The 20,000-nt window shown below is 41.0% G+C and overlaps 1 protein-coding gene across 1 annotated transcript in view; it reads left to right on the top strand.

Moving 5' to 3' along the window:
- Positions 1 to 7,396: 7,396 nt before the first annotated feature.
- zfpm1 (zinc finger protein, FOG family member 1) overlaps positions 7,397 to 20,000 on the top strand; it is a gene marked incomplete at its 3' end in the record, with an annotated part of 111,621 nt that continues 99,017 nt past the window's right edge. The window contains 1 exon segment of the mRNA XM_083764130.1: positions 7,397 to 7,725. Coding sequence (XP_083620256.1) covers positions 7,686 to 7,725 — 40 coding nt within the window. The 5' untranslated portion in view covers positions 7,397 to 7,685.

Raw genomic sequence — 20,000 nt, 5'->3', positions numbered from 1 at the left:
AATAAAGGCAAAATAAATAAATAAATTCAAAACCTTTTCGCAGATTTTCTGAAATAATAAAGAAATACATTTTCAAAAGATTTGCAAAATAGCAAATCTACAACAAGCTCACATGATGTGATGAATTATGTGCTTGTATAGACCGGCTATTTTCACTGTTGTTTTTGTACTTGAGTATTACCCATTTCCAATACTTTTACTTAGTTCTACTCCACTACATCTTGGATTCGAATTTTATACTTTTACTCCACTCATTTTATGAAAACTTTAGTATAGTTACTTTGTACATTTTGGTTTAGCCTACAAAACATACATTAACCACTTCAGCTGTATAATACATTTGGGCCATTTGAAAATAGACGCTATTTTCAAAATATTTGTATACATTTGAAAAACATTCTACATAATGAGTACCGGACTACCGGTATACTTTTGCTTTTGGTAGGCTACTTTAAGTACAATACTTTTGTACTTTTACTCAAGTTAACTTTGAATTCTGGACTTTTACTTGTAATATAGTATTGCAATGTATTCCTATATTGCAGTATTGATAAAATAAATGTGTACTTTTTCCACCACTGCTGTCACTGCTTCTGTTAGCTCTACAGCAGTGGTTCCCAGAGTGGGACCTATAGGGGTCCTTGAGGCAGTCCCAGGGGGGTCCCCAGATAAATGATAGTTAGGAATCAAATGGAGCCTTATGGGTCTGTAACTCTGAGAGTGTACAAATGGACCCTAACGGGTCCATTTTGGTTCCATTTGTTTGCAATTTTTGCAATATTTGCAATATTTTATTTCCTAATTCAGGTCAAACTGGGGGTCCTTGAAATGAAAATGGTTGAAAATCACTGCTAGGGTCGCAAAGATCTTCTCTTATGGGGGTCCTCCTTGGCATATATTATCAAATGGGGGTCCGCAGGCTAATGAGTCTCATTTTGGAGGTCCTTGACATGAAAAGTTTGGGAACCACCACTCTACAGTACACCACCCCCCCTGGACATCACTCCATCATTCTTATCCATTCTGCCACCTCAATGACAGCATGACCTTCACACTGCAGTCAGAACTGCAGAGTCACTCCTCCTTATCTCCCTTTGTAAGATGAAAAATGCTCATACTGTACCTGAAGTTGTCCTCTCCCCCGGCGTCAGATCCTCTTGCTCACATCTTCTGTCTCTCACACTTTATACTGTATGCCTATATACAAATTAAATGTAAAAGAAGAAGAAAAACCTGCATCAAGCCAGGTGCCTATTAGATGGGGGTATAGCACCCGCAGTTTCATTAAAGAGGATATTTCCAGAGCACTTAACCTGCCGTTATAGGTACAGAAACGTTGAATATGTATGTGTTTGGTTCCAAAACACCCCAGAGAAATGGCGCTACAACAGGCCAAGTTGCGTCTCACACACACACACACACACACACACACACACACACACACACACACACACACACACACACACACACACACACACACACACACACACACACACACACACACACACACACACACACACACACACACGTTTAAATTACTCCTAAACATTTTGCCAAACATCACACACTCTCCTATCCTCCTGGTGGAGACCTGTGCCCAGAAGGGCACTTTTTCTAGTTAATTTCTGCATCTCTTAGGGCCCATTTAACCATATAATGCATTTGGATGGCAAAAATGGCAGATCTGCAAGTTCAGTGTCTTGAATGAGAAAAAACTGAGCAATTAAAAGGGCCCCCAAAGGACAAAAATGTGCAAAGAATTTAATTGAAGTGACCCATGCAGTGCAAAGAAATGTAATCAGTTCTTTGCAGGGGGGTTGCTTCATTACATTTTGTCAAGCGAGCGCCGAGCATGCATGGCTTCTCATTCAGGAACAAAAACTATGAGAAAGAGATAGACTGGATGTCCAAAGATGTGAAACCTCCAATGCACCAATGTTTCCCAAACATAGGGCCGTGACCCATTTTGGCTCATGGACCCGTTTCTATGGGTCGCAACTAAATATCCCTAATTATTAACATTTCATTAATAAAGGCAAAATAAATAAATAAATTCAAAACCTTTTCGCAGATTTTCTGAAATAATAAAGAAATACATTTTCAAAAGATTTGCAAAATAGCAAATCTACAACAAGCTCACATGATGTGATGAATTATGTGCTTGTATAGACCGGCTATTTTCACTGTTGTTTTTGTACTTGAGTATTACCCATTTCCAATACTTTTACTTAGTTCTACTCCACTACATCTTGGATTCGAATTTTATACTTTTACTCCACTCATTTTATGAAAACTTTAGTATAGTTACTTTGTACATTTTGGTTTAGCCTACAAAACATACATTAACCACTTCAGCTGTATAATACATTTGGGCCATTTGAAAATAGACGCTATTTTCAAAATATTTGTATACATTTGAAAAACATTCTACATAATGAGTACCGGACTACCGGTATACTTTTGCTTTTGGTAGGCTACTTTAAGTACAATACTTTTGTACTTTTACTCAAGTTAACTTTGAATTCTGGACTTTTACTTGTAATATAGTATTGCAATGTATTCCTATATTGCAGTATTGATAAAATAAATGTGTACTTTTTCCACCACTGCTGTCACTGCTTCTGTTAGCTCTACAGCAGTGGTTCCCAGAGTGGGACCTATAGGGGTCCTTGAGGCAGTCCCAGGGGGGTCCCCAGATAAATGATAGTTAGGAATCAAATGGAGCCTTATGGGTCTGTAACTCTGAGAGTGTACAAATGGACCCTAACGGGTCCATTTTGGTTCCATTTGTTTGCAATTTTTGCAATATTTGCAATATTTTATTTCCTAATTCAGGTCAAACTGGGGGTCCTTGAAATGAAAATGGTTGAAAATCACTGCTAGGGTCGCAAAGATCTTCTCTTATGGGGGTCCTCCTTGGCATATATTATCAAATGGGGGTCCGCAGGCTAATGAGTCTCATTTTGGAGGTCCTTGACATGAAAAGTTTGGGAACCACCACTCTACAGTACACCACCCCCCCTGGACATCACTCCATCATTCTTATCCATTCTGCCACCTCAATGACAGCATGACCTTCACACTGCAGTCAGAACTGCAGAGTCACTCCTCCTTATCTCCCTTTGTAAGATGAAAAATGCTCATACTGTACCTGAAGTTGTCCTCTCCCCCGGCGTCAGATCCTCTTGCTCACATCTTCTGTCTCTCACACTTTATACTGTATGCCTATATACAAATTAAATGTAAAAGAAGAAGAAAAACCTGCATCAAGCCAGGTGCCTATTAGATGGGGGTATAGCACCCGCAGTTTCATTAAAGAGGATATTTCCAGAGCACTTAACCTGCCGTTATAGGTACAGAAACGTTGAATATGTATGTGTTTGGTTCCAAAACACCCCAGAGAAATGGCGCTACAACAGGCCAAGTTGCGTCTCACACACACACACACACACACACACACACACACACACACACACACACACACACACACACACACACACACACACACACACACACACACACACACACACACACACACACACACACACACACACACACGTTTAAATTACTCCTAAACATTTTGCCAAACATCACACACTCTCCTATCCTCCTGGTGGAGACCTGTGCCCAGAAGGGCACTTTTTCTAGTTAATTTCTGCATCTCTTAGGGCCCATTTAACCATATAATGCATTTGGATGGCAAAAATGGCAGATCTGCAAGTTCAGTGTCTTGAATGAGATGTGCTGTGAGTTTGCATACCGGTATCTGCTATTTCCCAGCATAGGACCGTTGCACAGTGAAGTATAAACAAGGCTTTAGGATTTATAAATCGTTTTTAGAATCCTCCTCCTCAGGAGCATATCCACGGATATCCCAAGCCGTGCATATCCACGAATATTCCAAGCCGTGCATATCCACGGCTTCCCAAGCCGTGCATGCCTATTCCCACTATAGGCTGAGGAAGAAATGCCACTTGACAGTTTTCAAATCAGCCTCAGAAAACATCAGGTAAGTGATGACACCCATTGCAGAAATCTGCACGGCGTAGCTGCACCTGGTAATTATAAAAGCCTAACTTAATTAGCTCACTTCTTCATCGCAGCTCACTTCCAATATATTCTATATTCTGGGCTAGTGTGCTTCCACTGAGATAATTGGACTGCTTGAATTCTAGTTGACTTCGAGCATGTATTTTTTTGTATTGCCATCTTTTGTTCTTGCTTAAATGTAAATCGCTCTGGATTAAGAGTGATTTACATTGCTAAATGCCTAAATTATAAATCGGGTCCACTGTCTTCTCATTATCGCCTTTTCCTTGATTCTATTTAGAAGCCACATTAAATATGTTACTGTTCTCTCAGTGTTCTGTGTAACTAACTGTTCTCTTCATCAATCAATTCAAACTGAAATGCAGGTGTGGGCAGGAGGAGCTTAATTACATCTCTGATGAGTTGGGTTAACACTTGTGTGAACACCATTTAAATTAGAAAATGTTGAAATTACACTTTGGGAGTGGAAATCAACTCTGGATTTAATCAACTATTTAAAACAACTCCAAACACTTAACCATTACACCAGATAGTGTTAAAATTACACTTTTGGGGTGGAATTAACTCTGTGCTGAGTTTGGTAACACTGACGTGATCAACTCTTTCAAATGACTCCAACACTGAACCCAATTTAAATCTGAAGATGTTAAAATGACACTTTGGGAGTTGAAATCAACTCTTAACCCTGGAATTTCAACTCTCTCGCTCTTCTATTTAGTTCTTGTTGCATTAAATGCATGAAAAACACACACACACACACACACACACACACACACACACACACACACACACACACACACACACACACACACACACACACACACACACACACACACACACACACACACACATACACACACATTAATAATAATAATAATAATAATAATAATAATAATAATAATAATAATAATAATAATAATAATAATAATAATAAAAAGAAATAAAAAAAATATATAAAAAAAATAAAAATACATAAAAAAAAAAAAAATAATAATAAAAAAAAAAAAAACATAAAAATAATAATAATAATAATAAGAAGAACAACAACATAATAATTATTATATAACACATTCCTAAAACACTCACATGGACGCTCACTCATCATACTCATTCATTGTTTTGTTTTTTGTTTTTTTTGCGGCTTACGCCTTTTATTGATTTTTTTTTTTGAAGGGACAGACAGTAGGCTGACAGGAAACGGGAGAGAGATGGGGGGATGACATGCAGTAAAGGCCGTGTCGGGTCCGGGAGTCGAACCCGCGGCACACTGCGACTGGATACTCATTCATTGTTGTGTGTTTCATTTTCAACTAAGGGACTGCAATGGAAATAAGCTGTTGGCTTTCTTGCCTTTTGATAGTGATGTATAACTATGTGCACTTTTCTGTACATGTAAACATTATCAATAAACATATCAATCAATCAATCAAAAATCCCTGTTGGATTCGGCCTACAGAAATATTGCATTGATATGTAGTAAAGCCTGTACTACTGCTACTTGGTCTTATATGGTGATTTTGGAATTAAATATTTGGTGGCGCTAAGGAGTCAGGATAAAAGCATAACCAAATGTCTAATATGTGAAATTATGTTTTTGTTTTGTTGGGTTACAAACAACAAAAGTGCAAAACACAAAGCACATTTATAAGCGCTTGAACCACTTTGTGAACTCAAGAGTTGGCCACTAGATGGCACCAGTGAATCTATCTGACTGGTGAGAAACCAGTGCGTGTTGTTCTTGGTGAAGCTCGTAAAGTTCCAAATTGCCGGGGGACAAAACATGGTGAAGCTCGTAAAGTTCCAAACAGCCAGGGGACCAGATTTGTGTGACCATAGTGGTTCTCAACCTGTGGGTCGGACGCCCAGGGAGGTCCCCACATCATTTTGGGGAGGTCCCCATGGGCCCATGGATGACAGTGAAGTGAAGTGCCAATTTAAGGACGTTTAAGACCTTTTTAATACCTAAAAACGAAAGAGAATTACTGCATCAAAAGTAATCAACAAGATGAGTACAAAATATAGCTGAGCTTGTATATGTACTATTTTCACATTATGTATCTGTTGAACCGAGTCAAACAAATCAACAAAACAATCAAAATTATTTTGCAATTGTAAATTCTAGAGCAGTGAACACACTTGATACATAAGCTTGAGGACAGGACAAGACATAGTAATTAACAATATCTAAACTCAATCAAAACTTAATATTTAATTATTATGAACCCAAAAGATGTGGATTAGAATATCCTAATTTATAAACACATTCAGAATAATAATCCATATTCATTGCTTCACAATAATAATATATGTAACAAACCAATAGGAAACGTGTGCGTTTGCCTACGTCGGACGTAAGGGGCGTTGCAGAGGCGTGTTGTAGTACCACAGTGCTGTGTTGCCATGTCTGCTTATTATAAGTGACTTTGTGCTTGTTTTCTGTAAAGTTGCTTGTAAATATTATATTGGTAGTTGCGGGTTGCTGCTTTTTGTTTCATAGTAATGTTGTTTAAACCAGTGATTAATTTAATTCTCAAACATTTTCATGTCAAGGACCCCCCAGATAATGATGTATTTGAGTGCAGACCCACATCCGAAAATATTTCATGCCAGGCAGGGACAAGATTTGTGTTTTATGTAAATAATAATAATAATAATAATAATATATTTTTTAATCACACCCGTGTGAAGTGAGGGGCGCTCTTATCGTCGCACATCGTACATATCGATTTGCTCGTCCACATAATGACATCAATTCTCCATTCATTGTGTAAGACGAAAATCTACACTAATAGCTGCATATAGAATAGGATGGGGTAAAAAAAAAGAAAATAATAATAAAATAATAATAATTAAGAAATATTCCACAATTACATTATTATTTTTTTTGAAAATAGCAGATGCTATTATAGTCAGATATTTTCAAATATCCCTAGTTGGGTGTCTTCTTTTGGGCTTGTTTTCATAGACCGGGTTGCTTGTTTCTCTCGCAGAACCCGGCAACACAGTGCCACAGCAGTTCAACACATTCCGTCCGTCCGTGGCCGTGCTCCATTGAAACTGCCTAGCCGCTGTACTGTCGTACAGACCAGACAGATCGCAGGGGGCGGACCGGTGGAAAAGAAAACTTCACAGAGAATTCCAACCGCATTCCCCCTGACGCCCCGCATGATCAACCAAAAACGTTTCATGTTATTGTTTTTGAGGAGGACGCGTTTATTGTGACAGCTGAAGACTGACACACACACACACACACACACACACACACACACACACACACACACACACACACACACACACACACACAACGGTCTCCCCCAGAGAGAGCGAACACCACGGCGCACCCACCCACCGGCGTGGAAGGAAAGGAGAAGGAGAGGAGACGCACACATCTGTGGGAGAAAAAAAAAGGAGGTCACAGGAGGAAAAAAAAGTAACTCAACTTAGCCACAGGTAGCTGTCGTGTCAACGATATCAAAGTGCAGCCAGCCAGGCAGGTCATGCGGGTGATATCTCCGGGTGGAGATCGAACCGCCGCGTTGCAGTAGGTTTAGTAGTCCTTATTGCTTCGTGGGAAGAAGACTAGACTGCTGCTGCTCTCCGTATAGATCCACGGACGGGGAACAGAAAGGGAAATCATGTCCCGAAGAAAGCAGAGCAAGCCCCGGCAGATCAAACGTAAGAAATAACTAAATATACTTACTACTGTTGTGTGATAAATGTGCGTGACTAGACTAGTACTGACTGACTAGTGTATGTTGTTGTGCTTTGTGCGCGAAAGGCGCCGCATGCATGTTTGCTCAGTTCATCTTGAGACTTGAACTCCTAAGACCGCGTACGTACCCTGTGATAAAGTTAAAACCAATTTAGATTCTCTCTAAACATTGTACTATGTGTGACTGATCTTTGTTATAATGATAGACAGCCTATCGCCAAGAAAACCCAGGTTAGCCCACACAAGGTGTGCCTGTCTTGTAAAATCTATAGAAATGAATTTCAAAAAATAAAAAGGTAAAAGTAAAAATGTTGCTTCATTTTTAAGATTCAGTAGAAATATTGTAGAAATATTGAACGCGAGGGGGAAAGTGCTCAAAGAGTGGTGGTTCACTTTAGCAACGTTCAAGTTCATATTTTTTGCCTGTGGTTGAATTAACTTAGAAACTAAAGAAGTTTTTAATTTACGACAGCTTTAAAATAAGTGCGTCCAGTGTGCAGATCTAAACAAACTATATGTGAACGCATATGGTCTCTTGTTTATAGTTCTGTTGTGGAAACGTCACTGTTCTCAGGAAAAAAAAGAGAGAGAGATGTGAACACAGATAAACAGCGATCCGATCTCAGCCGAGATAAGGATTAAAATTGGATCTTTTTATTTGTTTTCTGTCTGAGGCAGCGCCGAGGCTGGCGTTGCATTTTCCCCAGGCTTTTCAGTTCTCTTTCCAGAGATGGGGCGTCAGATAGCGCGCCTGGCTGATCTCGCCTGCCGATAGCAGCTTACAATTGGATCTTTTTTTCATCTATCCTTTTAACTCAATAATGCATCGCAGGGCGTCCGCTTTGAAAGGCTTTTCTCCCTTGGTCTGGCGCTTGGCTGGTCTTCATGCCCGACGAGTTCTTCCTGTTTATAAGATGTGTGAAGGTTTTATCGCAAGTGATCTTTGGGGTTGATACAAAATATTAATAATACTTTTAACCAATCCCCACCTCTCGCACTCTCTCTCTCTCTCCTCCACCACCCACCCTGTGAAACTAAAAGGCACAACACAATAACAACAACAAACATTGCTTTAGAAGTTATTGTCCTGTCCCGGTGCCAAGTGCACTGTTTCAGTTCTTCATCCGGGACAGATGCTTCTCTGCGATAAACACATGCAGCAATATCTTGGAGGTCGAGTTGAAAAGCTTTCTCCAAAATATGAACCATAGTGTGCAACGATGCTTGCGGAATGAAAGAAACACGGACCAGTTAATGAAGACGTGCATGTGCTGTGCGCCTGTGCTGTGCCTGCAGCATATGTGCGTAAAAGTGCGCCTGGCTTGACACGTTGGTTCCAAGGAAAGGCGCGCTGCACTGCATGCACTCCGAATTCATCACGCCACTATGAGGTGGTCTCATGCTGCGCGTGCACGCCCCGATTATGAATTTCCTGATTAAATATAGTTATTATAGTCATAGTCATGCGTAGAAGTTGTGCTACAGTATTATACGGTTCAGTAGCAGCTACTGAACCGTATAATACTGTAGCACAACTTCTACGCATGATCAACCACAAATTAAAGTTTAACACATCCTATATATGCTGCTGTTGTGTTATTGTGCTGAATGGAGCTCATAAAACTCTTTCACTTCCCCTTTTTATACATCTGATTCCATTGGTGGACCCTAAATTAATGCTTTATCATGCTTTATCAGTGCTTGTATTGACTCTCCTTTGAAATGTATACCCATTCTGCATACTGTGAAATACAAATTCAAAATCACTCAAACAGAGATCTATCCATTCTGAACTCCCGGCGAGCACCTAAACCCAGCAGTAGATGAATTCCATGTTGGGACTGATAATCCTTGACATACCATATAAGCTAGGGCTTTGTGCTTGCTTTTTGTGTGTGTGTGTGTGTGTGTGTGTGTGTGTGTGTGTGTGTGTGTGTGTGTGTGTGTGTGTGTGTGTGTGTGTGTGTGTGTGTGTGTGTGTGTGTGTGTGTGTGTGTGCGCGTGTGTGTGTTGATGTCAGTCTCTCTCTCTCTCTCTCTCTCTCTCTCTCTCTCTCTCAGGGGTGTCATGGTGTTCTTTATCAGTGCTTCTGTAGTCCGCCATGCTTCTCTATGTGGGCAGCCCCTTGCCATGGCGGAGGCCAGTCAGGCTCCCAGCCCCATGATTCTCTTGTGCCTCGGCAGACATTTTGATAGCAGAGAGAGTGAAGAGTGATAAGGACTTTGGATAGGTGGTGGTGGAAGTGGGGGGGGGGGGGGGGGGGTGCTACATTGCTAATGTTGTTTTGGTAATGGCTTTTGTTGGAGACCCACATATACTTAAAGGGTAAGACCACTTTTTTTGAGGTTTGGGTGGTGTAGTTACTTTGCCATGATGCAACTCCAAATGTGGACAAGAAATAAAAATTAACTGCTCCAGTGATTAGAAATTGATAATTCAAAATATGCTCCTCATTGACTTACATTGTAGCTAAAACAGCTCTCAAAGTCACTCTTTTAGTACGTAAACAAACACAAACAATGTTGATTCAGACAATATAGAGCATCACCAAAACTCACGTGGTTTTATTTTTCCATAAAAATGTTATCTTCCTGTTGATTTGTCCATTTTATTGGGAAGATCTGGATCCGTGGATCCGGATCCAGATCTGCAAATAGTAAAATCAACAGGAATCTAACATTTTTATGGAAAAATAAAACCACATCAACTTTGTTTGTGTTTGTTTACGTACTAAAAGAGTGACTTTGAGAGCTGTTTTAGCTACAATGTAAGTCAATGAGGAGCATATTTTGAATTATCAATTTCTAATCACTGGAGCAGTTAATTTTATTTCTTGTCCACATTTGGAGTTGCATCATGGCAAAGTAACTACACAACCCAAATCTCAAAAAAGTGGTCTTACCCTTTAAGAGTGCTGGGTTATTATGATATTGTCAATAATATTAACACTGTTATAACCTGGTCGGTGTGTGTGTGGACTGGAGTTGACTCCGTCAACAGCCCTTTCTTTTTTTTGACGTTGGGTTCTCAGATTGGTATCACAGTGGTGCACTCTCCCATGATGTAACAATGTAGTCGTAACATCATTTTATTTAGTCTTACAGTTCCATTTTAGCCAGCAGCAGTGAGTGGATTTGTCCAGGCTGCTTTTTGGAGGGCCAAAGAGAGAGTGTAGAAGAAGAGACTGTGTTTGTATAGCAGATAGATATTTGTCTGTGTCTCTTTGTGCGTCATCCTCCCCCAACGGTTGGAGATCTCCCAGCCTGATAAGGCTCCTCTCCTCGATGGGGAGATAGGGGAGGCTAGGCAGGCAGGCAGGCGGGCGGCCCAGTGGGGCTGGGATCCCTGGGCTTATATTTTGGCGGTTGAGATGGGAGACGGGATAAGCTAGGGCAGCGATCGCTCCGCTGATATCTCAGAGAGAGGGATGGAAGGAGAGATGAGTGTGGAGCATGCATTATAATTACATCTGGTTGCTGGTGACATAGTCTCATCTCTGTCATATTATCACTCCCATCGTTGTTGCTGCTGTTGTTGTTGTTGTTTTGTTTAGAGCTGGCTATAGGGTGTATCCTTATAGATAATTTAAAATGAAAAAAGAGTGGATGAGGATGATAAGAGCAGAAAAAGGGGGATGGCAGGACAGATAAGGATGAGGAGAAGAGGAGGAGGTGGGTAGTGGAAAGAAGATAGATAGAGAGGAGGAGGGCGGGGGGAGGTCTGGAATACAGAATGTGTACATGAATGTATTGTGGCTGTTTCTTTTTATTTTATTTTTAAATGCAGTCCAACCAGCTCTCCTATAACCTCCCCCATCCATCCATCCATCCCCCCAGATGTTTGAGGCTGATAAGCAAAGGCCTGCTGATGGTAGATGGATAACAAGCCTGTAAGATTCACACTGCTGATGTGTGTGTGTGTGTGTGTGTGTGTGTGTGTGTGTGTGTGTGTGTGTGTGTGTGTCTGTACGTGTGTGTGTGTGTGTGTGTGTGTGTGTGTGTGTCGCTTTGGTCCTTATGACATCACCGCGAGGGCTCAGAGGTCAGCGTGAATAATGCGCTGCCTCCCACGGTTTAAGCAAACCATGACGTCTGGCGGGTGCAGACGAGGAAATTGCCACATTGACCTCCTCGTCTCTTCTCCACGTGCAACAAGCAGTCAGTGTTGTTGCCATGTCTGCTAATTATAAGCGACTCTGTGGGCTTGTTTCTTTTTTTCTTCTTTTTCTGTAAAGTTGCTTGTAAATATTTGTTGTTTGCTGCCCTGTTGCGTTTTTTTTTTGTGGGGGTTCTGTTTCATAATGTTGTTTAAACCAGTGTTTCGGACCCCCAAATTAATATAAATAGCCTATGTCTGTGGACCCCCCCCCCCCCCCATCTGTAAACGTTTTGTGCATTTTTGAAAATGTCTTTGAGATTTCTATTTCGAAAATAGCCGATCTACAAGCTGCACAAAGCATTGCAATGGCACGCTTTGTGTGTGTGTGCTTGTGAACTTCATTAAGCCGCACATGTAAAAGAAGTGTATACGTTATTATAGGCTCTTCTGTTTTTCTTTAAATGTAACCCAGTGGTGTGTGTGTTTGGTTTTGTGGGGAACGGAACGTTTTTAGCTGGGTTTTCTTTTTGTGGTGGTGGTCTGACGAGGCTTGGATCACGTGACTGTCTTTATAGACACACAGTTGAGAGATTAACTTTCCAAGGACGCACACGCACACACGCACACACACACACACTCACACACACACACACACACACACACACACACACACACACACACACACACACACACACACACACACACACACACACACACACACACACACACAAGAGAGAAAGCCACCAAGGCGCAGCATGAGTCTGTGTGTGTGTGTGTGTGTGTGTGTGTGTGTGTGTGCATTTTCGTCTTCTTTGTTCTGCTTTTAGCTTGATGTGAACTTCCGATAAGCCCCAGGGCCTGATCTCCGGTGGAGATAGAGATCGCCAAGTGTGATTAGAGTTGTTATCGGGCCGGAGCAGGCAGGAGCCGAGGCTCCACTGCAATAACAACGAGCCGAGGCAAGAGCAGCAACGCCTGGACCCTGCAATCAGTTCCACCCCTAATGGGATTAATGTTGTTGTATAATTAGATGATAGGTGTGAATGCATTTCTTTCTCTCTCAATCTTTCTCGCTCCATCCTATCTCTTTATGCCTCTCCCCCCCTCTCTCTCTCTCTCTCGCTCTCTCTCTCGCTCCCCCTCTCCCCTCTCTCTCTCTCTCTCTCTCTCCCCCTCTCTCTCTCTATATAACTCTCTCTCTACCCCCCATCTCTCTCTCTCTCTCTCTCTCTCTCTCTCTCTCTCTCCTCCTTTTTCTCCCCCCTACCCCCTCCCCCCTCTCCCCTCTCTAACAGGCATTGTCATTGATTAATTTAATTAAAACTAATACCACATATTACTCACGCGAGATTTCGTGTAAGATAGCCTTGAGATGCAGGGAAATGTCTGTGTTCGTTGATGAGTATCTTGGGAGTGTTCTTTTCTTTTTTTTTTCTTCTCCTGAAGCATGAAAATGGAAGCGCATACAGTAGATACAGTGGCCCTATAAGTAATGCTGCTGCTGGGGGGAGAGAGAGAGAGAGTGTGAAAGAGAGAAGTTAAGCACCATCAGCAGCTTGACTGTAGCAACGTTGATGCTACTGACAGATATTAAACTATAGCTATAGATGGTGACTGATTGGGGGTTTGGACGCCAGCAAAATGCTCACGATCAGATTGGTTTGAGAACAACTGCAACACTGACTGTGGAGAGTGACACACACACACACACACACACACACACACACACACACACACACACACACACGTGTGACGTGCACACAATTTCATAAATGAACACCGTATCTTTGTTGTATGACAGTGTCATGCACAAGTATAGCGAAGAAATCCAATCCGATCTACAAGCTCACAACGCGTGAGCTAGTGTAGTAGTAGATCATGCTATTTTAGTGTAGAAAAGTTTTTAAATTTGTTGGAAGCTTTTCACCTGTAATGAAATACACAAAATAAGGAGACTATATAGGTTGAAAGTGATTAATGATAACTATACATTGGATCCATTCAAACACGGGTTCACTTTTCCATTTCCTGAAAAGTTAACGGTTTTAGTTTGGGCATACAGCGACAGTGTGTTGCGTACGTGTGTGTGTGTGTGTGTGTGTGCGCGCGTGCGCGCGTGTGCGTGTGTGTGTGCTGCACATACACACACACACGCACATGGTGCTACATGTGCCATAATTGTATGCCATAATGCAGAACTGTGTGTTTGTACGTTTCTATTAGAGCCGCGTTGATGGAGCGAGCGAGTCCGTACACTAGGGGGGAAGTTGGCAGGGTTACAGGAGGAAACAGCGTTGTGTTTGGTGTGTGGATGAGTTATGACCCTTTCCTGCTGTTTGCCCAGGGGACAGCCTCACGTTGAATTATGGTTCCTGGCCTCGGCAGGCTGTTGTAAAACGGTTTCACCTTTGACCTCCTGTTGTGAGAAGTACATAGCATAACAAGGAAGAGAAAACATCACGCCTTTCCAAACGGTAGCTTCATTTACATCCAGGGCTATTTGCTTTAGCCTCCGTGCATGTGTGCTTTGGAGCGCGGCCTTTGTGGCCTTGGGGTTGCGTATGGCGGCTAACATAATATACTGTCTCATGCTGCAGGTGGATGGGTTGGTTACCTGTGTAACCACGGTGACCCACGAGGCCCTCCTCTCAAACACACAGCAGCTGCTGGTGCCGATGCTTCTCATTGGTGGACTGCACAGTGCTGTAGGCCAATGGTTCTCAACGCGGGGTCCGGGGACCCCCAAAGGGGTCCTTGAGGGAGTTCCAAAGGGTCCCCTCTGCATGCAGCTAAAAGATAGTTAGGAACCAAATGGACCCTTATCCCATTCTGACCTGAGATCAGATTCATACGAGGTTTCCACTGGACACACACTGGTCTGATTAAACCCATTCTGACCCGAGATCAGATTAAAAAAAATGTCAGTCGTTCTTCGATTTTTCAAAAATAGCAGATCTACAAGCTCATATCGCGCCACCGAGTGGCGCGATACGAGCTTGTAGGTCTGCTATTTTTGAAAAATCGAAGAATCTTTTCAATAGCTAAAGCATAACATGATGCTGACACCAAAATGGGTGCCCGTTCAGAATGGGTTATTATGGGTCTGTAACTCAGAGAGTGTGCAAATGGAACCATGATGCGTATACACTCTCAGAGGTAAATTAACATTGCTTTTATAATATAAATTGGGGTCCCACAGATTTGCCATTCAATGGGGGTCCATAGCATAATGCACTGCAAACCTTTTTGCGGACCCCCATTTTCAAATGGGGGTCCACGGGCTAATAAATGCTGTAGGCTGTTACTGTAGGTGTTTTCTATGTTATGTACAAATGCATACAGTAATTTCTGAACAGTGTACTTTATAATGTATAATATATAATATATAATATATTATTCATATTGTGAATTTAGTAGGTCTACCTTCGATGTGATGCTAAGAATCATCTTTTTCATTAATCAACAATCAATCAACAAACTATACTATAAAAGCTGGTCGATTATATATGACTTATAGGCTACTATAGAATAGATCGTATGCGCGTGACATCATCATCATACCTGGAAGTTATGCGGGAGTGGCAAAAAACGACTTTCTGGCCTTGCCATACATCCAATCAGAAAAGTCCGATTGCAATGACCTGAGATCAGATTCATACGAGGTTTCCACTGGACACACACTGGTCTGATGAACCCATTCTGACCTGAGATCAGATTCTAAAAATGTCAGTCGTTCTTCGCAGGGCTCGAGATTAACGGCGTCCCGACGTCCCGGGGACTGTAAAATATCTATTTGGGACGTAAATGTATCTCATTCGGGACGGTTTCGGGACGAGAGGAGTTTTTACACTGAAAATGCGCATTTTGTGTGCAGCGATGAGCAGCATGAGAATTTGCCGTGCCGTCAGAGTCAGACAGTTGACAACAGCAACAACAACGCACACACTACATTCACCCAACGGAATCATAGGAATTATATTGCTTTTGCCCCGTGGATGAGACATTTAGATTGAAAAACTATCGGTTGGAAGCGTGCATATAACCATGGTTGTGTGCCACAGAAAGGTTCCATATGGACATGGGGCATTGGGGTGGGGCTACAGTACTACACCAACGTTTAACGTTAGCTTCCATGCTAGGCTTGCTAGCTGGCATCGACATTAAATAATATGTTGGTATATATCCTATGAAGCAACAGATGTTTTCTAATGCTCAGATTGTTCTGGAATTGCTGCACTGTGGAATGCACACGCCAAAACGCTCTCATTCCACAGTTTTTATTGATTTTATTTATTAATATTATTATTTATTGATCCTTCGTCTTAGTATTCCCCCTAATAAAGTTGTTTTTATTTGTTTTCTCATGCCAACCATGTAATAGACATTTGAGTATTCATATACCTGCATTGCTGCACATTATCTGTTTTTAGGATTGATTTTAAAATAATTTTACTTGTCTATAAAGCTCTCAATGGTCTCGCACCTCCGTACCTCCGTGACTGCCTACCTAGATATGTCCCTAACCGCCCCCTCAGGTCCTCCAATGCTGGCCTACTTGAAGTGCCTAAAAGAATGTGCACAAAAAAATATGGTGAGGCAGCTTTTTGCTTCTACGGCCCAACAGCCTGGAATAAACTTCCATTCGAGCTCAGACACGCACCCTCTGTAGACATTTTTAAATCTCAACTCAAGACTCACCTCTTCACTCTTGCTTTTAGTTGAGTTTTACTATGCACGTTCCTACCCTGCCCTGACTGATTGCTGCATGTGGTGTTTTTATTTGTTTTTATTTATTTTATGTTCTTATATTCTTTGTTCTTTGCCATTGTTCTATCATTTTAACTACTTGTGTTTTATTGTATTATATTTTTGTGTCCTGCCCTGTGAAGCACTTTGAGCTGCATTTATGTATGAAAGGTGCTATACAAATAAAGTTTATTATTATTATTTATTATCTGTTGGTCTTGATCAAGTAGCCTACACCAAAGTTTTATAAGCTACTGTAGTCACTATTCATTTATTCACTGGTAGGCTACACCAAAATAACAAAATCCATTTGAAAATAAATATCACTGTTCTCAGGTCGAATATTGATATGCGATTAAAATATGATTAATTCGATTAACATTTTTAACCAAGCCCTATTTTTCATCTGGGAGCATTTTGACTAAATCAGTGTATCTACAGAAGAAACATGAAGCCAAACAAATAATGTACTGCATGTATTCAATAGAGTACATTATTTGTTTGGCTTAATTGTATTTCTATTACAATAGGAATACAGTTATTCATTTCACAATTTGAGTGGTGCTTTTTTGTACTTTTTTCCCCCCCGGGACGGTATACATTTACTTCGGGACGGTTCAAATTGTATTTTGGGACGGTTCCGGGACGGTGGTGAAAAAAGTTAATCTGGAGCCCTGGTTCTTCGAAAAAAAAAAAAAATCAGACCTACAAGCTCGTAGCGCGCCACTCGGTGGCGCGCTATGAGCTTGTAGATCTGCTATTTTTCAACAGCTAAAGCATAACATGATGCTAACACCAAAATGGGTTCCCGTTCAGAATGGGTTAAACATCATTAAACGAAGTTAAACTCACTTTGCCACTCGATCTGCCATTCACTTTGTGCATGCGCATACCCTCTATTTTAAGAAAGAGGCAATAATAATTGTGTAAATATAGCCGATCTACAAGCTCAAAACGTCGGCTCACAACGCTTCACAACGCGTGTTGTTGTGAGCTTGTGCATTTATAATTATATTGTCACAATTTTTAATCAATAGAATCGATTATTATTATTTTTACATCATGCAGTTTTGAATACTTAAATTGATAGTTTTATTAAAGGGATTGTGACATTAAAAAAAAGGTTTTGGAATTGTTCTTGTTTTTTTTTAGTTTTTCTAATCTCAATTGCACCCAAAAAACTTTTAACATTCAGTAGATTTTCTGTGATCTGGGGTTTTCTGGCTCAAACAGGTGCTCTGATTTGCCGGCAGTAAGTGACATCACTTACTGCATTTTGTGGAGGGTACTGGGGTTGGGACATTTGTATTGTTGACCTATTTCTAGTACCATATCGTGCAACCTTCGTTCATTTTTGACCCCTCTATCACACCGTGTGATAGAGGGGAACTATGTTTTTTGTGTCCATATCACTACACCCCCAAAAAATAGTTCCATGTGATAGAGGGGTCAAAGTTGAACGAAAGTTATTTTAGAAATAGGTCAACAATACGTATTACGCTAGTTTTGTGGATTAATTTACTTTTAATGTGTGGCACCATGAGTGCCCTCCACAAAATGACCGGAACTACTTCATATTTCACCAAAACCAGAGCAGAACTCCCACCACGGGACTCGGGCAATCAATTAATACAGTTGCAACCACTATATTAATGGCAAGTATTTCAAAAATTGTGAACTATCCCTTTTAATAATAATAATAAAAAAAAATAGTTCCAGTAGTTCCAGAGTAACATTCAGTAGTTAGTTGAGTAATAATTTACCAGCAGGCATTCTAGACTTTGAGGATTAGTCAATCTATACAGCACTGCTGGTCGCATTACGTGACCGGGAGGTATGAGTCATAGAAAAGAAAGTAATATGAAAACAACAGACTCATCTTGTGCTATTGTGCATGGTGTCCTGATATAGCAGTGACCTAGTAGCTCCATGATGAAATTGTTTGAGCAGAAAATCAAGTCCGAAATAATAATCTGTCTGCTTTGCTAACCATATTTGGATTAGATTTTTCATTTAGATTGACTGGGGCGGTGGGCGCTTTTATCAAAATCTAAATAATGTGTCTTCTGAATATTAAGAATGTTTTAATACGCTTGTCACTGAATTATTGTGACCCCAAGTAGCACCGCCGTAGCACCCCAAATAATGTGTCTTCTGAATATTAAGAATGTTTTAATACGCTTGTCACTGAATTATTGTGAGTGACCCCAAGTAGCACCGCCGGTAATGTCAATATATCGACCTTATTGAACGAATGGAAGTTATATTTATATGATATCGGGTGCACTTGTCAAGTCCGCCACGACGTGGTTGTGAGAATGCCTGGTCAATATATCAATAATGTGAGAGATATGAGACTAGGGGCTGTATTATTTTGCGTGTCTTAAGTACCAGGTCTTATTCCCTAACTTGAGTAAACTAAAGACCTGGAGGCGTGATCAATGCTCTTTGGCTATTCTGAGTGGCCAAAGAGCATTGACCACGCCTCCAGGTCTTTAGTTTACTCAAGTTAGGGAATAAGACCTGGTACTTAAGACACGCAAAATACAGCCCTAGATGTCTGGGAGGTTGGATATCATAATTTTGTGATGGCATAAAGTGTTGTCCTTGCTTAGTTTTTAAGGCTGAATGTATGCCTTACAGTAAAGACGTGATGTAATTCCCTGAATTGACCAACCTATTCGAGTGGTTCTATTAATTGCCTTTTCCCACTAAGTTATTACTGCGTATATAATATAGGCCATTACTGATTATTATTTATACAAAAAATATATATATCTCATTGTGTCAATATTTTATGGAAGCACCAATAGCCACCAATAGTAGGCCTACCTACTATATTTTATCAACATTGATATCCAATATTTACACAGTTGATTTCATCCATATTTCCTCTTTTGTACTATACTTCGGTGTCTGCCAGTGATGTTGGTCACATGGTTGTGTGATCCCTGGTCAGAATGATTCTGCAGGCCACTCGAAGGTGTGTGTGTGTTGTGTGTTGTGTGTGTGTGTGTGTGTGTGTGTGTGTGTGTGCGTGCGTGCGTGTGTGTGTGTGACAGCCAGTGTTATGACAAGGCCCCCCCAGCAGCAGTGATAAGACAGACCGTTTGCTCCTACTGTGCTGAGCGCTGCGTTCTGGGATGTTAAAGCAACCTGGGCAAACATCACCACCTGACCTGGTTTTACTGCCCACGAGGAGGGGCGACACACACACACACACACACACACACACACACACACACACACACACACACACACACACACACACACACACGTGCCCAATTTACAAATTATTTTCCATTGACTTGATGCTCTATCCACAAATGGTCAAAGAATGTAATCGATGAAAACGAGTTTAATTTGTGAAATCAGCTTGTTGTTGTTGCCGGAC

Source organism: Protomyctophum parallelum, assembly GCF_964188405.1.
Source record: "Protomyctophum parallelum genome assembly, chromosome: 4".
NCBI lineage: Eukaryota > Metazoa > Chordata > Actinopteri > Myctophiformes > Myctophidae > Protomyctophum > Protomyctophum parallelum.
The sequence above is the reverse complement of the archived record's forward strand: the minus strand, read 5'-3'. Positions and strand labels throughout refer to the sequence as shown.